The 21,280-nt window shown below is 34.8% G+C and overlaps 1 protein-coding gene across 1 annotated transcript; it reads left to right on the top strand.

Annotated features, from left to right (window-relative positions):
• Positions 1-16,815: 16,815 nt before the first annotated feature.
• Positions 16,816-20,648, top strand: LOC120080796 (NADPH-dependent pterin aldehyde reductase-like). The gene is made up of 5 exons (XM_039035438.2): positions 16,816-17,048; positions 17,139-17,208; positions 18,055-18,248; positions 19,473-19,648; positions 20,451-20,648. The coding sequence occupies exons 1-5, from the start codon at positions 16,857-16,859 to the stop codon at positions 20,521-20,523; spliced, it is 705 nt and encodes a 234-aa protein (XP_038891366.1). The 5' UTR covers positions 16,816-16,856; the 3' UTR covers positions 20,524-20,648.
• Positions 20,649-21,280: the final 632 nt, after the last annotated feature.

The following is a 21,280-nucleotide window of genomic DNA, read 5'->3' as shown; positions in this document are numbered from 1 at the left end:
AATTTTGAGAAGGTGTTGAAGAAGTGTGAGGAAACGAATCTTGTTTTGTACTGGGAAAAGTGCCACTTCATTGTATTTGAAGGCATTGTGTTGGGACACAAAGTGTCCAAAGCAGGTATTGAGGTAGATAAGGCAAAAGTTGACGCAATAGCTAAACTATCACCTTCGGTAAATGTCAAAACACTAAGGTGTTTTTTGGGACATGCAGATTTTTACCGCAGATTTATCTGAAGCTTCTCCCAGATCATCAGGCCTTTAAGTACACTCTAGAAACCGATCGCATATTTGAGTTCAATGAAGCATGCACCAATGCATTTCACACTCTAAGAGATTCACTCATATCAGCACCTATCTTGGTAGCACCTGTTGGATGCAAACCTTTACGATCATGTTTGATGCCAACAATTATGCGGTGGAGGCTGTACTAGGCCAGAGACAAGATAAGATCTTGCATCCTATCTACTATGCTAGTAAAATGCTAAATGATTAGCAGAAGAACAATACTAATACGGAAAAGGAAATGCTTGCAGTAGTGTTTACATTGGACAAATTTCGACAATATATGGTAGGGTCTAATGTAGTTGTATACACTGACCATTCTACGATCAAACACTTGATGGCAAAGAAGGATGCGAAGCCTAGACTAATTTGGTATGTTCTGCTTATACAAGAATTTGACTTAGAAATCAAAGATCTGAATGGTACTGAAAACCAAGTGGCTGATCATTGGTGCGTTATTTTATTAAGTGGAAATATGGATGATATGCGTTGATGGAATTACGTTGTGCACTCAAGTTTCCCCAGCGGAATTCAAGTGTAAATTCCTCTGAGATTCCTGGTAAGTCTAGGGTCGAACACAGGGACTGGTGAAAATAGATTGCGTTGATAATTTTTTATGAAAAGTTTGCGGTAATCGGGAAAATAAATAAAGAGTTTGGTTGTCGATTGCGTTGATTTAAAATAAATAACAAATGCGGCAGAGTTTGAAAAGAGTTGGTAAACGGGAAATGCAATGAATATGCGGTGAACGGGTTGAGAAAGATTTCGGCTAACACTCCCTAGAATGCGTTCATGTTTGCGATCATGCAACATGCATACAATAGTAAACCACCTCTCCGTGTGAATACCACGGCTTCTAAGGCTAGAACGCATGCGATAATTATGCGATAAGTCTACAGGGTTTACACATAAACCTCTATCTCTACTTATGCGATGACAACATGACATTCACATAAATATGCGACCACATAATATCATTCCCATTCCTAAGATGCATGCGATGTACATTGACAAACAGAGCTTATCTCTAAGTCCCTATCTCTTGTTTATGCAAGCCTAATCTTGCTCTTTCCAGTACAGATTCTAACCTAGTTCTCTCGAGACATTAGGTTCTTTCTTTAGATTCTCTCTCGAGTAACTCTAAAGGGTATTTTGCATAACATAAATCAAGACAATCGCAGGCAATGAACTTCCTAGGTGATGTTAGCTTAGTTATTCTCAACCCATTCAACTAGTTTGGCTACTCATGCATATTAAGAGAGTGAGCAGATGTAGAAATAGAACATCCATTGAATAGATATGAAGATGAAGTACAAAATAACAACGCAACTATAATAAAGAGCCTAGTAGAAATTTCTTGCTGCCAGGCGTTTACATTATTTCTACTCGTGCTTTAAAGATATTCTCGCTCTCGTGAGAGTCGGCCCGCTCTCTGCTCTTACGCCTCAAGGTTCTCTCTCGAGTTGCCCTGGGCAATCTCCGGTGCCACCACTCTTCTCTTGCTCCACCTTAAAAATGGAAGAAAACTATGAACAGAAGACGGTGAACTGGTTATATATCGTGAACTCATTAACCCCTTTTCTGAAGAATGCACTTGGTATTTATAGAGCATCAATGGTGAAAGGCAGCTTCTCTCTCTCGGTTGTACAGATGGGACAGCTTTAATTCCTGATTGACGTGTCGAATGATTGTTATCGATAAAAATGAATGTACTTTGTGACTATTATCGGCTGTCAACTTAATTTGGATTCGACTGTCATTAGCTTTCTGTTCCATCGCTCTTAATTGGCCTTTCACCCAGATGCGCCCACCATATTGCACTGACCAAGTTGCGACGATCTTTCTCGAGTGAATGTTTGCGAGTACGATCAAGCAAAGTCTTGCGGTGAAGTTGCGCTCGGCGGATAATTTCCTATGGTCGCACTCTTGCATTGCGTTAACGAATATTCTGCACAAAAATATAGAAATCAATAATTCTAATACGCTGGACGCATGCGATCGTAATATTATAGAATTTATACTTAATGGACGCAATTTAACATATTTTATCAACACAATCCAACATTGTTTAATACTTAGCACTATGATAATGTGCATTTTTGCCTGTTATCAATCATTTGTCACGATTGGAGAATATTGAGGTTTAAAGAAAAAAAAAGGATATTGAAGGCTGCTTCCTAGATGAAAAGCTGATGACAATACGTGCTAATGAACCTTGGTATGCGGGCATTGTGAACTTCTTAGTTTGTGGCCGAACACCAGAAGGATACTCTAATTAACAGAACAAGTAGTTGAGGCATGATGCAAAATTTTACTTATGGGACGACCCGTTCTTGTATAAATTGGGGCCAGATCACATCATGCGACAATGTGTCCCTGAGCATGAAATCCAGCACATCTTAGAACAGTGTTACGAGTCCCCTTATGGAGGACACTTTGTGGGCAAAGGACTGCTGCTAAAGTCCTTCAGAGTGGCTACTTTTGGCCAACTCTATTCAAGGATGCCCATGCCCATGCAGTGCAGTGCGGTAGATGCTAGAGGATAAGGAATATGACTAGAAACGACGAAATAACGTTGACTTCTAGCTTGGAAGTAGAATTGTTTGACGTTTGGGGCATAGAATTCATGGGCCCTTTCCTAGCATCTGAAGGCCACCAGTATATCTTAGTTGCTGTGGATTACATCTCCAAATGGGTGGAGGCTATCTCTTGCACCAAAAATGATGCGATCGCAGTGGCTAAGATTCTTAAAAAGAATATTTTCACTAGACTTGGCACGCTCGGTGCATTAATCAGCAACGAAGGTACACACTTCATTAATCACATCATTACGAATTTACTAATCAAGTTCAATTTCAATCACAGGGTTACGACTACCTATCATCCACAAACTAATGGACAGACAGAGGTCTCTAACAAGGAGATCAAGTCTATTATGGAGAAGGAGGTGAGCACCTCATGAAAGGATTGGGCGCAGTGGCTAGATGAAGCCCTATGGGCATATCAGACAGCCTACAAAACACCTATTGGGATGTCCCCATATGCCTTTGTCTTTGGAAAAGCCTCCCATCTCCCTCTGGAACTGGAGCACGAAGCGTAATGGGTGATTAAGAAGTTAAACTTTGACCTAACCAGTGTAGGGGAGGTCTGGAAGCTGCAATTGAATGAACTCACTGAATGGCGCACAACTGCTTACGAGAATGCCAAGATTTATAAAGAGCAAACAAAGAGATGACATGATGAAAGAAATAGTAAGAAGAACTTTGCAGTTGGACAACAAGTTTTGTTATTTAACGCACGCCTTCAGTTGTTTCAATAGAAATTGAAGTCAAGATGGTTTGGCCCATTCATAATCAAGAGTGTCATTCCTACCGTTGTAGTGGAGTTAGCTAGCAAAGACGAGAGCAACTTCTTCAAGGTCAATGGTCAACATATAATGAGCAATGTCGCTAATTCGACTACGAACTGAAGCAAAAGAAAAATTTGTAAATACTGAAGTACTCCTATCACTACTAAAACGTAGCAACAGTGGTAAGTCCGAGTCGATCCACATAGAAGCGTGATTGGTTTCGTTGAGTTAATTTTCTAACTAGCGCGATAAATGGAGGTTTTGGTGTGAAATAGATAACATGCGTGAAATTCAAATAAAAGGATAAATGTAATATAGGATAGGAGTCTATCTAATTTCTAGAGTATGAGAGAGTTCCTATGCAATTTCTTTCATTAGGCACCAATTTATTACGTTGAATCTGTCAATCCCTCAACCTATTAGAAATTCTAATAGACCAATTAGCAAATTTTGATTAAAAATCAAAACCAACACTAATTCAGTCAAAAACTTTTCATTTTTAGAGACATACAAGTTAAAACTGAAAAGCATTAAGAAATGGTTTAATTGTTGAGACATACTACAAGCCGGAAAGCCATATCCTGTAGCATGAATAATTCAGAAAGATTATACAAGGGCATACATTAATTTGGCCAGAAAATGTCTAGACCTTAAACATGCGATTCTAATACTTGTAACTAAATCAATAAATGATGCATAGACTAGAAAGATTTTGCAAACAAGAATTTCAACAAATCAATTTGTCAGAAAAATTCATCGAAACTCTATTAATAATAAATCAAATCATTCCACATAATTCACAAGAGTTCAGAAAAATTAATTAGAAAACCTTCAAGAAATTAAACATAGGGACCTTGCTCAAAGAAACTAGATAGAAATTACTTGTTAATTCATAGACCAATCCAAGATACACATCCGTTCCATTGATTACAACCCAAAATAAAAGGCGAAACTAACGTAAAGATACCGAAAATTGAAGGGAATGAACAAAAGAACGAGTTTTACTTCGGCCTTCATCAATTTTCTCTCCCAAATTCAGCATATTTGGACATAGGGACGGAGAGATATGTTTATAGGAAAGATTGCAGCGTCGAAACGCTAAAAATAGTGTTGCAACGCTCATTTGCACGCACGCTAACCGTGTTCGTTTGTCAAAGTTCGCAGCATCGCGACACTGAAAAGCAGCGTTGCAATGCTGCACATTCTGCCTTAGAGCGTCGGGCTAGCATTGCAATGTTGTGACAATGTAGTGGCAGTTTCGTAATTTTCACTATTTTGAAGCCTTACAGCTCAAACCACCTTCAAATTGCTTCAAATCAGTCTCGTTTATCTCTGATTTCTTGGTTCTACCTCCCCAGTGCATGATACCTACAAAATAAGGCAATGAACACATAAAATCTATTAATGAGTCTAAATTAAGCTAAGAATAATAACTCTTTTTGAGAGTTAATAAACACCCCCAACTTAATTCTTGCTCGTCCCGAGCAAGTCAAAACAAAATATAGGTATGAAACTTATGATGGAAATGAGCGACTTAGATCACAAAGATAAAGATAACAAACTCTTCTCAAAGAAATGGTCATTTAAATGCATGCACTTAATCAAGAAATTTAAAACTAATTCTTTATCCCACATGTGTGTGTGCTTAGCCAATCCTATCTAGGTCTCTACTAGCCTGGGAAAGTTTTATTCATCCCTCAACTTGTTTTCCCCTTACTCTGACTCGGAGGATCAAGCATTAAGCTCCCTAGACTCAAGGTAGCAATGAAACACTTAAGGGAACCAAACCCCCTTTTTTTTTCTTTTACACACGAAAGAGGAAACCTTATCTAGACACATCGCTTTCATTTTGGATTGTCCACACAGGTGTAATGCGAATCATCCAACTATGAGCAATGTCTCCTAATAAGGTGCCGAAGCTCACTCAATCCTCGGGGTGTCATAGCCGCCCCAAGTTAATCATAACTCAATAAAGAGGAGTAATCCCCTTCCAAAATATCATACACTCTACAACATGCTTGCCTTATAATAAGCATAGAACAGGCTTTTACTTTACAACACAAGAGTTTGGAAAAAACCTAAGCATGCATTACTAAGTTGACCTTCAGTTACTTAACAACCCTCACCTAAACCTTTCGAAGTGAAAACAAGTCTATGGACCAAATAAACCGATCTTAAGTATTCAAAACCACAAATAAGACGACTATGTGCTTAAAATATCCAAGGGAATCAAGAAAACATTTTAAATTTAGCCCAAAATCATGCATACATTATGTGAACCCTAAACAGATTGAAGAGAGAGTTATCTAAATCCTACCACAAAAGGTCATCATCACAATACATGTATCATCATACCAGCAGTTCAACCACAAAGTCCGAGCTCAGGTGCTCAAGGACTTGCCAGACATGCATATAGAATTACCACCCCCGACCTTAAAACGATACATTGTCCACAATATATCTCTAATCAAAGTCCAAAGAAAATAAAAACAAGGGAACAGAAAACCTCCCCTAAAAACATAGTCGGCAGGGGATGGTGGTGGTCGTAAGCTCGCCTAAAAAAGATGCTCCTCTCCTCTAGGTCATCCTTACAAAACAAAAACAAAAAGAAACCTAATCTAGAAAACATTTGCAGTCAGTTCCCGAATACATCCTGAAACCCATAATAGAAACTCTCCTACTTGCGGACAGATCCCGAATACATCTTGATGGAGAGCTGAAAAATGCCACAATCTCAATTGATAAATTCATCTTAGCGGCAGACTTCCTCATTATTGATTATAAAGTGGACGAAGATGCTCCCATCATATTGGGACGACCATTTCTTTCGATCGGTCGCGCTCAAATTGATGTGCACAAAGGGGAGATCGTAATGAACATTCATGGTGAAAAGCTCAGGATTAAGGCAGTCAAGATCCCAAAGGACAAAGAAAAGAGGGAAAAGGCACCGTGGACGTGAAAAGACCAGCTTGGAATAAGCAGTCCTTTAGTTTCTATATAACTCAACCTCATCAGGGACGCAACTCTTTTGAATATCCTTTTTCCTGCATCAATACTTCATGAACTTTCATCATACTCATTATTATCTATTATCACAATTACTTTGTTGTTATCTGCACTTTTCTTATTTAAAAAAAAAATGCGATCGTGTTGAACGATTGCGGTAAAAGATTTTGTTTTGTTTAAAATCATTTGACCCTCTCACTGTTTTTCTTGCAACGATCGAGGCGCAGGATTGCGGAGGTGTTACACGAAAAAAAAAACTTATCTTATCCCATCACTGCAATCCAAAGAAGATAGATCGCCATAAAGAAGGATGCATCAACACACAATGCGGGCGACAACACAAATTTGGGGGTTGTATTCTTCCTTAACTTTAATTCAAAATTTTCCCTATCGCATCGCATTTTGATTTTAAAAGTTTTATCATCGCATCCTCTTTGACTACCACAATCATTTAATATTGATAAATTTAATAAGTCACCGCATGCTGTCTCTTTGCCAATTATGATTTCAATGATGAAACACATGCTTCTATTTTTTTTCGTATATACTAGAGTCAACTTAATCTTAAGAGAGTCATCTCATGAAATATTTCTAGAAGTTAGTGGTCGGCTAGCTTTCTTTCAAACTCCCTTTACCAAATTTCCTAAGAACATTGCATGACTTCCTTCAATCTTTTGGCAATGGGGACATTGCCGCATTTTAAATTTGGGGGTTAGGTATTTATTTTCGACCTTACTATTTTTAGCTTGATTAAAAAAAAAAAGAGGAAAATTTTGAGAATAACAACTCCAGTGTCAATGCAATGGGGAAAACCATGTTGATAAGAGTTAAGTTGTGAAGGGCACTTACCCATAGTTGGATGTCTGCATGACACACGTGGGGGCAAGCCAAAATAAAAGTAAGTCGCCAGGATCTACGCATAAATACAATGACCGCAACTCTGCTGCCAAGAAGGTATGAGTTTAGTCTGAGAAAGAGCGCATTGCTCATAGTTGGATGTCTGCATGACACACGTGAGGGCAAGCCAAAATGAAGGCAAGGCACTTGGATCAGCGCAAGGTCAGAAAAAATAATAATGTCAAGAAATATGCGAGGATAAAAATTATTTGACGCCCCGATGGAAATGTTTTCTTTTTGGAATAAATCGTGCGATGTCCCAGAAGTTAGTAAAACCCTTTTGAAGGTTAAGCTTGCGGTCTTTAGGTCTTAGAAATATTTTTAGAGGAGACTTGAATAAGACTTGAGGAAATTTTGGTGTATAGGATTGGAATGAAGTATCCTTGAGAAATCTAGGAAAAGAGAATTGCAGTCGACTTGCTAAAGGAAATCTTTAGTTTATGCTTGAGGACAAGCATTGTTTAAATTTGGGGGTGTGATAACGGGCAGAAATGCACGTTATTACATTGCTAAGTTATTAAATAATGTTGGCTTGTGTTGATAAAATATGTTAGATTGCGTCCAAAAAGTATTAAGTTTATAACATTGTGGTCACATGCGTTCATCGCATAGGAACAATTAATTTTTGTATTTTTATGCAAAATATGTGTTGACGCAAGGTGAAAAGAGCGATCACAAGAGATCAATGGACGAGCGTAGCATTACTGCAAGGCTTTGCGGTGATTTATGTTCGCAAACATCTACTCAAGAAGGATTTCCACATAGAGCCGACGCAACTTGGTGGGTGCATCTGGGTGAAAGGCATAATTAATCACGATGGGACAGAAAACTGATCACAGTCGAATCCGAATTAAGTTGACAGCCACTAACGATAACAAGTACATTCAGCATTTCAGTGACAAATATTCGGCGCATCAGTCGAGGAATTAAAGCCATCCCATTTGTGCAATCATAAGAGAGAAGCTGCCCTTCACCCCGGAGCTCTATAAATACCAAAGGCACCCTTCAGAAAAGGGGGTTAACAAGTCCACTTGTTCACAAAATTAGGAGCTTTAGCCGTGTTCATAGTTTTCTTTTATTTTTAAGGAAGAGCAGGGGAAGAGTAGAGATGCCGGAAGATCACTCAGGGCAACTCAAGAGAGAACCCGGAGGCGTAAAAGCAGAGAGCGGGCCGACTCTCGCGAGGGCGAGATTATCTTTTGAACAAGAGTAGAAAGACAGAGTAAAAGCCTGGGAAGCAAGAGATTGCTACCAGGCTCTTTATTCTATTATTGCATTGTTATTTTGTACTTCATCTTTATATTTATACAATGGAAGTTCTTATTCTACATCTGTTCACTCTCTTAGCATGCATGAGTAGCTAAACTTGTCGAATGGGTTGAGAAGAACTAAGCTAAAATGACCTAGGAAGTTCATTGCTTGCGATTATCTTGTGTTATGCTGTGCCAAACATCCCTTTAGAGCTACTCGAGAGAGAGTCTAAAGAAAGAACCTAAGGCTTGAAAGAGCTAGGTTAGAATCTAGACTCGAGAGAGCAAGATTTGAACTGTATAAACAAAAGATAGGGACTTAGAGATAAGCTCTGTTTACCAACCTGCATCGCATGCATCCTAGAGATAGGAATGATATTATGTGGTCGCCTTATTTATGTGTGTCATTTTGTCATCGCATAAATAAGAATAGAGGCTTATGTGAGGTTCTATAGACTTATCTCATATATCACATGCGTTCTAACATTAGAAACCGTAGCATTCGCATCGAGAAATGGTTTACTATTGTATGTGTGTTGCATGATCGCATAGCATGAACACATTCTAGGAAGTGTTAGCCAAAACCCTTCTCAACCAGTTCACAGCATACTCATCGCATCTTCCGTTTTATCAACTCTTTTCGAACTCTGCCGCATTTGTTTATTTTCATTACCGCAAAAAAAAAAAAACCGACAACTATTTGAGTTACTGGTTAGCACAAATTTTTCCTGAAGATTACCACCGCATATTGTTTTCCAAGTCCCTGAGTTCGACCTTGGACTTACCAGGAAACTTAGTGGGGTTTACACTTGGATTCCACTGAGAAAACTTGAGTGCTCAATGAATTCCATCATTGCAATTCATTCATAATTCCACATCATAAAATAACGCATCAATCAACATTCCTTAAATCATAATGCAAACCATTCCCCGATATAAATAACATATCCTAGTTTGTAAAATAAAAGGTATGCAATTAAGTTGTCAAAATAAGAAGGGAACTTTGAGCAAAAATTTGTCAAAACTAAGATTAAGAAAGATCCTTCTAAAGAAGGATTCAAAGTGACAAGAAGGAACAAATGATTTGAAAAGATTGTGTAAAGGAGAAGCATTCTAAGTAGCTAGTCGGCGCATTGCAATGATATAGGATGAGTCTGAATTTCTTAATTATAGGATATGCTTGAGGACAAGCATAATTCAAATTTGGGGGTGTGATAACTTGTAGAATGCGCTTAGACTTGACTTTGTCCCCCTTTTTTTCCCGGTCCAATATTTGATACAAGTTATTTATACCACATTATTTGAATATGCGATAATAGATACAAAGAAAATGTGCCAGTTATGGTTAAATTGATATAAAAACGCAAAGTTTTATAAAGATATCGCAAACACACCTGCTGACCGCATTTCATGGGAAAAAGAATGTCGAAGTCTATGTTTTGTAGGAAAACAGGAATCATTGTATGCGACAATCCTTCAAGGAAAGATGCGAACAATGCATGCCTTGGGATTTATGAAATCGTACAGCAGATACTCTGACATACGTCCTGATCCTTGACCATGATGCAACGCTGACATTCTCACGTACCTCCACAAATGATAGCTGTTAGGTTTTTAAAGGATGTATATTTTCTATGTTAATTACCCCAAAATTGTGTTGATTATTTGCTTGAATTGCTGATTTTGTAGGATTAAACGATCCCCGAAGCATGTTGGAATTATTACAAGAAAATTATGCCAAAAAGATAAAAATGACCAAGAAAAGCAACAAATTGAAGAGAATCGAGTAAACACCCAAAAGAGGATCAAGTAAGGTTTTTGGAGCATCAACCATTGAGTATTTAGCAGAATACTGTAAAAAAGCATTAAGTAAAGACTATCGAGTATTCAACCATCTTCCATCGAGTTATCGAGTTCCGTCTGATTCATCTTGCATCGAGTTAAGAGGATTGGGTAAAGAACATCCAGAGCATCGACGATCGAGTATTGATCGCCAAGTATCAAGGAGTGAGTATTAAACAAAAAAACTCGACGCGCTAGTTCTTATTTTCGGATTTTGACGCGATCCATCTGCATGCTTTGCAATGACTTCTTGTTGGTATAAATGAGTTCAGTTATTAAGCAAAGACAATGAGAGATATCATTTTTCAGAAAATCCATAATTCTCTAGAGAGAAAAACTTAGAAGAAGAAAAAACCATTTTTTTTAGAGAGCAATTTCGATTTCCAAGAGTGATTCTTGTAATTCTCTGTGAGATTGAGTCGATTTATACTCAAACTTGTATCAATATGCAACTATCAATGGAATGCTTAAAGAACTTCAACCTCCATGAGTAGGTAAATCTTTTTCTTGGGGTACTATGTAATTAGGCATTTTCATGAGACTTTTCTTGAATTTTCTTTCATGTAATTAGTTTCTTTTGAATGTTCTTGCTGAGATTTAGAATAAAATTGATTAGGATTTAATTGACAGATCAAGATTAATCAATTTTTGTATGCAAAAATTACATGGTTCTATAACAAAATTGTAATTGTAGTTGCAGGAATTAGTAATCGTGATAGAAAATGTGGACTTCTGTTAATTCAGAACATTCATGTAATCAATCTTGAATTTTCAGTCTTTGATTTCAAGATTGGAATAGTTAAGGAAAGTCATGAATTCAATGCAATTTAGGAATTAGTTGTGAAATGTCTTTAAGAAACAATTAAGACCTAGATTGGGGTTAATTGTGAAATTAGCTAATTAGGGCATTATGAATTTGTTATTTCAATTCTTGTCTTTTGCCTAGTTAGTTTCTTTTAGTTCTTAAAACAAACAACAACACCCCCCCACCCCCCCATTTCATCTATTGCATTTAGGAATTCAAATAGTCAATTTCTAGGTCAATTATTTCCGATTCTATTGGGATCGACCTCTTACTTCCACTATTACTACGTGTTAGTTCTAGTTGTAATTAGAGTTTAACTAAATTTAATTTGTTTTGGGTATATAGAATTAACGACACCTACTTTACTCAGAACAATAGCAACCAATCAGAGTAAGATTATAAAGGCAGACAAGTGCATGGCTCTATAAATAGAGCCTTAGCACAACAAAGTGACATATATCAAACAACATCAGAAAGCCTAACTTTTGCAGGGAACCTTCTATTCCAAAACTCCAAATCCACATAGAGAAGGCCACTAGAAAATTTACCTGAGAAGAAAGTTCACCAATCCACTCCACGTGTCACATCACGCCGACAGGATTTCATCATTCATCCGTTTTGTCAAGAGATTGACATTAATCTTGCAACCATTCTATTCTCTCTGTATTATCGTTTTGTAGAACATTGTTAATTAAGATATTAGTTAAATTTGTATCTAAACGATTTACTAATTCAATATTATCATCATGTTTATCCATGTTCATCCATCTTTCATTTCCTTACTCATGAGTCACTAAACCCCCAGGGTATGGGGGAAGGATAATCGAATGACTTGATCCATGTCGTGAGATGTTATCGAGATTGCTTAACACGGGCTGAAAAGCATACTCACCTGTGAAAGTAGAGTTGAGTATGATAATCAACTTCTCAAAAGAGAGGGGATGGGACTTGTTAAGCAAAGCAAGAAGTACTTTTAGAGGTAGAAATAACCTTGCGTTCTACAACACTTCCCTTTTTCACATCATAGAGATATGACTAGTGTGGTAACCACCGAAAGGTGTGAGCCAATGGGAAGTAAGAACTGGAGGAACTCTTATTGAAGAGAACCCATGAGCAAAAGCAAGATCTTTCCAAGCCCATTGTGATAGAATTAAAGGCCTTCATAAACATACACAGCAGTTATGCATCTTCTAACAAATTACAACATGCTTTCATAATTAAACACAAAAGGAGTGAGAGACTTACCTTTGAAGAACATTCTTCTGAAGATCTCTCGCTCTCGTGAAGAACTGGAACAACAACCTCTCACTGTCGCTACAATTGTCTAGCCAATGTCTTATTGTCGCTTAGATCACGAACAATCTTCTCCACGAACAAGCAACCCCTTAGACACCACCACTCGACAACCTTGGTATTCTTGGAGTGAGAATCCAAGAGGTGTGAGCTCTATTAGATTTGGTAGAGGGATGGAGGAAGGCAATGATCGTACTATATGATCAAGCAAGTGGGAGAATGTACTGTCTATCGTATAGACTGAGATGCTTGATCGTTTAGTAAATCTCGCTAGGTACACAATCATTTAGAAAAACACACTTGATCGTTTACACAATCGTTTAGATCGCTTGGCACGCAATCGCTTAGTAAATCACATGAATCGTCTACATGATCATTTAGTAAAAGGCACTTTACACGATCGTTTAGGCTCTCGCTTAAAAGGCTATCGTGTAGTCTCTAGTCAGCTAAACAATTAGTAAAATCACTTAATGAAGTGATTTTTTTCCAAAATGAAATCACTTTTCATTTTATCCTTCAATTATGAAAATTGAACATAACCTCCCACTTTCACGCACGGTTAAAGAAGCCCCACAATTATCATATAATTGTTTTAATTATAAATAAATATAATAACTAACTTATCATATTATATTTAAAATGAACTATTTAAACTTGGTTTTAAATGTTGTTGTGGCTCCTACTAACCAAGAACGAACAACCTTTGAGGAAGCAAAAAGTTGTGTTGATGTAAGGGATTGGATTGAAGCTATGAATGAGGAAATGCATTCACTAAAAGTATATGACACTTGGTCTTTAGTTCCTCTCCCTAAGGGTTATAAACCAGTTGCCTCTATATGTGTTTTCAAACTTAAGGAAGGTGCATCCTGTGATAAAAAAACCTAGGTATAAAGCAAGGTTGGTTGCAAAGGGGTTCACTCAAAGGGAAGGGATAGACTACTAAGAGATTTTCTCTCCAGTTGTCAAACAAACCTCCATAAGACTTCTTTTATCCTTAGTTGCTCAAGGACAAGGTTTACTGACTCATGTATGTGGATGATATGTTACTGGCTGGTAGGTCCAAGGAAGATCTAACCCATGTTAAAAATCTCTTAAAAAATGAGTTTGATATGAAGGACTTGAGAGAAGCAAGCAAGGTCCTAGAAACTGAAATCCAAAGGAACAAAGAGGAGTCTGTTCTAAGTATCAATTACTCTAACTATTGTGAGAAGATCCTAAAAAGGATAAATATGAGTGATGCTAAAACTGTGAGCTTACCTACTACTCAGCACTTCAAGTTATCCTCAACTAACTCTCCTAAAGATTTTGACCAAGAACATAAAAAACAGATGACTGTCATACCTTATTGTCAGGCAGTCGGAAGCCTAATGTATTTAAGACTTCTACCAGATCTGATCTTTCATATTCAACTAGCCTTGTTAGTAGATATATGTCTAGCCCTAGTAAGAGACACTAAGAGGCTACAAAATGGATCCTAAGGTACTTAGTTTGGTCTAAAAACTCAAGACTAGTCTATCAAAAGTCAGTTGAACCAAACTTGAAACTTTATGGATATGTGGATGCTGACTATGCTGGTGATTTGGACCAAAGGAGGTCCTTAACAGGTTACCTTTTCCTTTATGGTCCTAATCTAATCAGCTGGAAAGCAACTGTACAACCTATAGCAGCCGTATCTACAACAAAAGCTGAATATATGACTTTAACAGAAGCAATTAAAGAGGCATTATGGCTTAAGGGATTGCTGAAAGACTTTGGAATAGATCAAATAGTGGTAAAACTCTACTGTGACAACCAAAGTGCTATCCATTTATCTTGAAATCCATAATACCACACTAGAACTAAATACATTGATATAAACTATCATTTCATCAGAGACAAAGTTGAGACAGGGGAAATAGAAAAAGTTCACACACCAGACAATGCAGCTGACTTGTTGACAAAGCCTATTTCAAAGCTCAAATTGGTCAGAAGATTGAAAGGAATTGGAGTCAAGGTGGAGAATTTGTAGAAATTGTGACTCAAATACCTCAGTTACTTTTTGTTTATAACTAACGTTATGTTGTAACAGTTAGTTGCTATATGTTAAAAATACCGCTCATCAGAAAACAAAATAGAGTTGAGTTCAACATTTTCTATCTTTCTATAAACAAACAAAAGTTGTAAGCAATCTTCTAAGTGAAAAAGAACCTGAATCTTCTTGTGGATGTAGGCATCTTGGCCGAACCATGTAAACCTGTGTGTTTCTTCTTCTTGTCTTCATCTTCTTCGTTCGATCGACTGTAATCTTTCTGCAAATCGCACTCAAAACAATCTTGTTTCAAATCGTATTGAATTCTAGAGTATCGAGTTGGATCTTGCATCAATTTCATCTATTGAGTAGCTTTGAGTCAGTCATTTTTATATTCGAGTCGCATCGAGTAAAGATTAAGACTCATCGAGTAAGATCGAGTATCCTTTAGTATTAATCGAGTTCCATCAAGGATTGAATAGAAACTCGTCAAGAAAAGAAGGAAATTCGCATCGAACATCGAGTATCTAGCATCGAGGATTTGACAGAGTGTTTCTCAGCCATTTCTTCATCTTCTCAGTGTTGATATTGAGTAATTGGGCCTAGAGAAGATTAAATAACCTAACACCTCTTCTCTCTTTCTCCATTTTTTCTTCATTTTGTTTCCCTGTTCCGTTTCTTATTTTCATCTACATCTCTTTTCCTTCATTTTCCTTGTGTGCATATTTGAAATCACAACAAAAAATTTAAACGGAAGAAGTATAAAAGGAGATGGAAGAGGTGAAAATCATATTTTATTTTGCATTAGATTGAGTAATAAGTAAAATGAAAGGTGATGACTAAATGGAAAAAAAAAAAAAAAAAACCTAATAATATATATTTTTTAAACTAAAATAAACCTAAAAGAAACCTACATGTTTCCGCCCATTTAAATTTTTATTTCTTGAAGTGATTGTTGGTTACTTTTTATTTTTAAATTTTTTAAATTTAAAAGAAAAACAAAATCCATATGTTACAAACTTAAGGCACCATGTGACCTCCTCTACAACTCCATGTGACTCTAATTGGCCAAATTTGATTAATAAGCTTCCAGGTCACATCAATTGGTATTTTTAAAAAAAAAAAAAAAAATTGTTTCGACTATATCTTTTTCCTATCCACTCTGATTTGGGTGATTTAAGAAAGGTTGGAATCGTTGTTTTGAGTTCTATACTATGGACAATTAAAAATTGAAAATTTTTTAGTAAAAAACTCAAGTTTGTAATGAACAAAACATTAATGATTTAATTAACTAAAATACAATTAATTTGAGATTAAGCGTCAAAAGGCCGATGAAAATCTTATCTAGCGATAGTACGTAATAGAAGTTAAAATTTTTTTATATTTTCAAATAATTTAAAATTTTGCTAAACTTGCTATTATTTAATTTGAAATTGCTATGAGTGCAATTTCCCCCTTTTAATGTAATAAATAACATTTAATAACGTTTTATACAACATTAGTAAACTATAGTAGTTCGTGGAATTAATAATTTTTTACACGACACCAAAAATTAAAAAAAAAACATTATATAAGAAAGAGTTTTATTCCAATTTATAGTGGGGCAAAGTATATATTTTTATTTCAAAAGTAACTTACAATTATTGAAAATATACATTTAGCAACCAACACATATATCGCTATAAAATACAAATAGTGACACCTAGTGTGTCGCTAGTATAAAATTTTACCAACATGCTCATGTTAGTAAATGATATATTTTAGTGACATTTAGTCAATACGTCGCTAAAACCATCACAATACCTATAATGACAAACACTAAGATGATACATCTCTAATACATTTTATCATGGATATTTAGATGTTGTTTGTACGCTATTAATTGTGATTTTTCTTGTGATTGTTGTAGATAAGGTGAGAAAGATGTGGTTTGAAGGAGGAATAATTTTAGAAGGAAGAAACAAAAATCCAAAAGAAAGAAGAAAATGTTGATAGCCACAAATTGGAGTAAAACATGACAAGGGGAAATCTCCTTTCAAGACCACATACTAAAAAACCATCAATATATAACATAGAAAAACATTCATAATTTCATCAACTTGAACAATCATATGAACTCAAACACTTATGGAGGTTTCAAAGAAGGTTTTGGTAACGGGTGTGAGCAAAGGGTTGGGAAGAGCTTTAGCTTTGGAGTTGGCTACCCACAACCACACAATAATTGGTTGTTCACGTAGCCAACTTAAACTTGACTCTCTTCAAGCTGAGCTTTCTAAATTATCTCCCAATAATCATCATTTGCTTATCAACGTTGATGTGGTAAATTTGTAAGCCTCTACTTCTATGGATTATTTTCAATTGTTTTTCGAAGAAAATTCATCACAAGTATTGTTTTTTATCGTGTTGTAGACATCGAATAGCAGCGTTAAAAAGTTCGCACAGCTTGTTGCTGAAAACAATCTTGTCCCGGACATTATTGGTATTTCACTCTCTTCTTCTTCTATGTAATTTATTTTTGGGCAAATTTTAAAAACCATCTCTAAAATATGGTGGTAGTTGCAATTACATGCTCAAACATACAATAGTTGAAGAAATCGGACTCTCGAGCTTATAATAGTTGTAGAAATTAGATCTCCAAATGATAAAAATTGAACCCTCAAACATATACAATGGTTACAACTTCTACAATAACATAAGGTTGTCCCTGTAAATCAACACAGATCCTTTGATTAGCATACTTCTCAAGAAAATTTCCAGAAGATCATCCAACATAGAATTTCTTCAAGCTAGAAACACTTAAAACATTAGAGTTCCTTGTTACTATCAGTAGTAGCTCGTCTTTTTTAACATTCATATCCTTATGATCTCTTTCATCTAGATGTGATCTTGATTCATTCATGTACCCTTTCTAAACTCGGATATCACACAAAATCAATATGATAGTTCAAGAACGTTTATAAAGCATTGTCCTAAAAACAATTATTAATTGTGCACGAGTACCAATTAGACTATAACCAACATTTCAACCATATAGAACAAATAATTTCGATAGAACAATAACTTCAAACTACTTGGATCTAGCAAAACTTTTTAGATACTTGATCTTAACTTAAGTCGATTGAAAAAATAAAACTAGAGCTATATGTTAAATTTGTAGATGAAATATCATCCCTTTTGATGTCTCAAACCCATTGAAATATTTGAACAATGAAATTAATGTACATATATTAAATCTAACTTGGATCGGATATATTGAACATTTATAAGATGTTATTTTGAAGAGAAATATAATAGAAAGTAATTGATTTATGGGGTTTATGGACAGTGAATAATGCAGCTTTGGCAAGTAGAAAAAGTAAGATATGGGAGATTGAGGATGAAGAAGTTGATAATGTGATTGATACAAATGTGAAAGGGATAATAAATGTTATGCGTCACTTTATTCCTCTATTGATTCACAACAAGCAAGGCGTCATCATTAATATGTCATCAAATGCAGGAAGAGAGGCATTTGGAGAAGTAACTCTAATTCCATCCATCTCTATTAATATCCAATTATATATCTTATTTCTCATCATTTTAGCCACTTACTATCATTTCTTTTTATCTTTTTCTTTCATTGCTAACATTTTTCTTCTTCTTTCATGGTCTATCTTACAAAGGCAAGGTTTGAAGTTCTTTCAAGTTGTTTTGAGTTTGTTGCAAATATAGTAGTCAGGTTTAAAGTATTATCAGATATGGCACAATGTAAAAGAATTTATAGATATAGTAAAATTTAGATTCAATATTCAGAGTGATTTTGAAATGAGTAAAATTATTTTTGTCATTTTCACCCGTTTTTTAATGATATGAAAATCAAGTGCAATTAAAAGTGTAAAATTAAATATTTTAAGTTAACTATAAGTTATTAAAGGCATATTTTAGAGTGATTTTGAACACGATAAAAGTGATTTTAACTATTTCAAAATCACTCTCAAACATTCACTATACATTCTACTCTAATATTTAATATTTTGGATCCATTTCTAAAATTTGGTGCATGTTCTTTTGAAGATATTCAATTCCATTATTTATGTCTTTGATTGGCCTTTTTAAGTTAAATCATTTCTCTTGCTAAAGGTTAAAATAATACATAATTTCAAAATGTAATTTTTAAAAAATTGTATATTGTTAATATAAAAATACTTTAATAGGTCCATTTTTCTAATAACAACATGAAATTTAAGTGTCAGCAAATTACTACAGCTTATTTATGCTATGTGAAATGAGTATTTAAAAAAAAAATTAATTTGATTGTTGTTGTATATGCATGTGTGTGTATATATATATATACACATGGTTCATATGATCAAATATATGAAGCATTCTCAACATAATTAACATGGTATATGTCAATACTATCGGATAATATAGGGTTTAGCCATCTCAAAAATCAATATATTATTAATAAAATAGATGAAGCCTCTTTTGGATACACCATTATTCCATAGGATCTTTCTTCTTCTTCTTTTAATTTTTTGTACTCAATACCCATTTGAATTTTATGAGCTCTGAAACCAAATTAAAATAATATGAGATTATATCACAAAACTAGTTTAACTATGAGATGTGTCATTGATTTTTTTTCATGTGGGATCATCGACGAGACGTTCCTTCGTCGAAATTTTTCGTTTTTCGTGTTTCTTTCTTTCTTTCTTTTTTTTGGTTGATTTAAAGTTGAATAATAGTTGTTGTATTGTGCAGTATGCACTATATTGTGCATCAAAATGGGCAGTGGAGGGATTAAGCAAATGTGTAGCAAAAGAATTGGTGGAAGAATTAGCAATGGTGAGTTTGGATCCTGGAGTAATATACACAGACATGCTTGCCTTATGTATGGGTGATGATATGGCTTCACAATTTCAGTCACCTGAGGAATGGTATATGACATATCTTTATTCTAACTTTTTTATTTGTTTTTTTTTTTTTATTCTATTTTCTTCACATATCTTTCCTTCTCAAATATATTTTATATTTCAAAAAATTGAAACCTCACTATTAATTTTATTTATATTTTATTACCTTATACTTTACTAATAATAAACTTGTGTTTGGACGTGAGTTGGTTATTATATTAGTAAGTTATAATAATTTTAAGGAAATTATTTCAAATGGTAAAGCTGTTGAAAATATTTACAGGATATAATAAAATTTTAGCACTATCAAGGATTGACACTGATAGACACTGATTGTTTTAAAATTTTGCTATATTTTGTAAATATTTTGTTTTAGTTTTCTATATTTAAAAATGGCCCTAATCTTTATGTTATATTAAACTCAAACTATTTTAGTTTGGGTTATAATAGTCTGTGTATTTGGACTAAAATTTAAAGAATAGTTAAAAATAGCTATTGTACTTATTTCACTGTAAGTTGAGTAACAAAAATATGATGTTAAGAATGTTTAAAGACTATCTAAAACTGCATTATGTTCGAGATTTTTTTTTTTTTTTTTTTGAGATTATGTGGGGTGGGAGAGTCGAATCTCTAATTTTGAAATTAATAATATAAATATTATGTCAATTGAGTTATGCTTATTTTAGTATACTGAATAATCCTACATTAGAATGGAGTAGCTTCTATTTGTATGTTACGTGTTTTAAGGTTTTTATTTAGAGTATTATTCTTAGTTTTAATGTAAAATTAAGAGAATTGAATTTTTTTCTATTATATGATGATGTAGGGCTTTGAAAGCGGCAACAATAATTCTTGGTATTACCACATCAGACAATGGGGCATCTCTTACAATTAACTGATGTACTGTTGTACAAACTATTTCAAATTTGGTCTTTATTGGAGCTTGATAGTTTTTTGTTTAAAAAAAATCCACCAATAAAATTTTAATTCTCACTTTTCATTTAAATAACTATTATTATAATTATTCTTGTTGTTCATAGACATATATATTAAATGGAAAAAGCCTAAACAATGTTGGGAAAACCATTTTTGATTGTTAAACAATTGTCGCGATAAACATTAGGATAGCCTGTAGAGATGTTACTATTGTTTGATGCCACATTGGTAGCATTTATATGTTCAACTATGTACGCCTAAACATAATTACATGTTTGCTAACAATAGCATGGCTCAATTGGTATAGTGTTTGTACTATCAACCTTGAGGTCTAATATTCGATTCTCCCACCCCACATTTTAATTACAATACTTTTTTTAAAAAAAAACCATAGTTCGGGGTATCCCTAAAATCATGAACCAAAACTAGAAAATTTGCATAAAGTGTTTAATCGTGTAAATACAAGAACTCTAGGTTCAAATATTAAGATTGACAATTTTGAATATGAAAACAAGAAAACATGAGTGGAAGTATCTAATTGGTTCCAATAACATGGTTACACATTCTTCTTGTCTTTGCTGACTTGTCCTTACCCTTACTTGAAAAATATATCATAATAAAGGGTGAGTGTAAAAAATTCTCAGTAAGTAACCCACTATCGGGATCAAGCTATGCATGCAACATACTAGTGGGACATGCAAATGCCATCTAGTCATGGAT

The sequence above is a fragment of the Benincasa hispida genome, chromosome 7 (genome assembly GCF_027475165.1).
Source record: "Benincasa hispida cultivar pf3 chromosome 7, pf3_genome.v1.1, whole genome shotgun sequence".
NCBI lineage: Eukaryota > Viridiplantae > Streptophyta > Magnoliopsida > Cucurbitales > Cucurbitaceae > Benincasa > Benincasa hispida.
The sequence above is the reverse complement of the archived record's forward strand: the minus strand, read 5'-3'. Positions and strand labels throughout refer to the sequence as shown.

Coding starts and splice junctions, on each gene's coding strand:
- LOC120080796 (XM_039035438.2), top strand. CDS start 16,857: ATGGAGGTTTCAAAGAAGGTTTTGGTAACGGGTGTGAGCAAAGGGTTG. Junction 17,049..17,138: donor TGCTTATCAACGTTGATGTG/GTAAATTTGTAA, acceptor ATCGTGTTGTAG/ACATCGAATAGCAGCGTTAA. Junction 18,249..19,472: donor GAAGAGAGGCATTTGGAGAA/GTAACTCTAATT, acceptor TGTATTGTGCAG/TATGCACTATATTGTGCATC.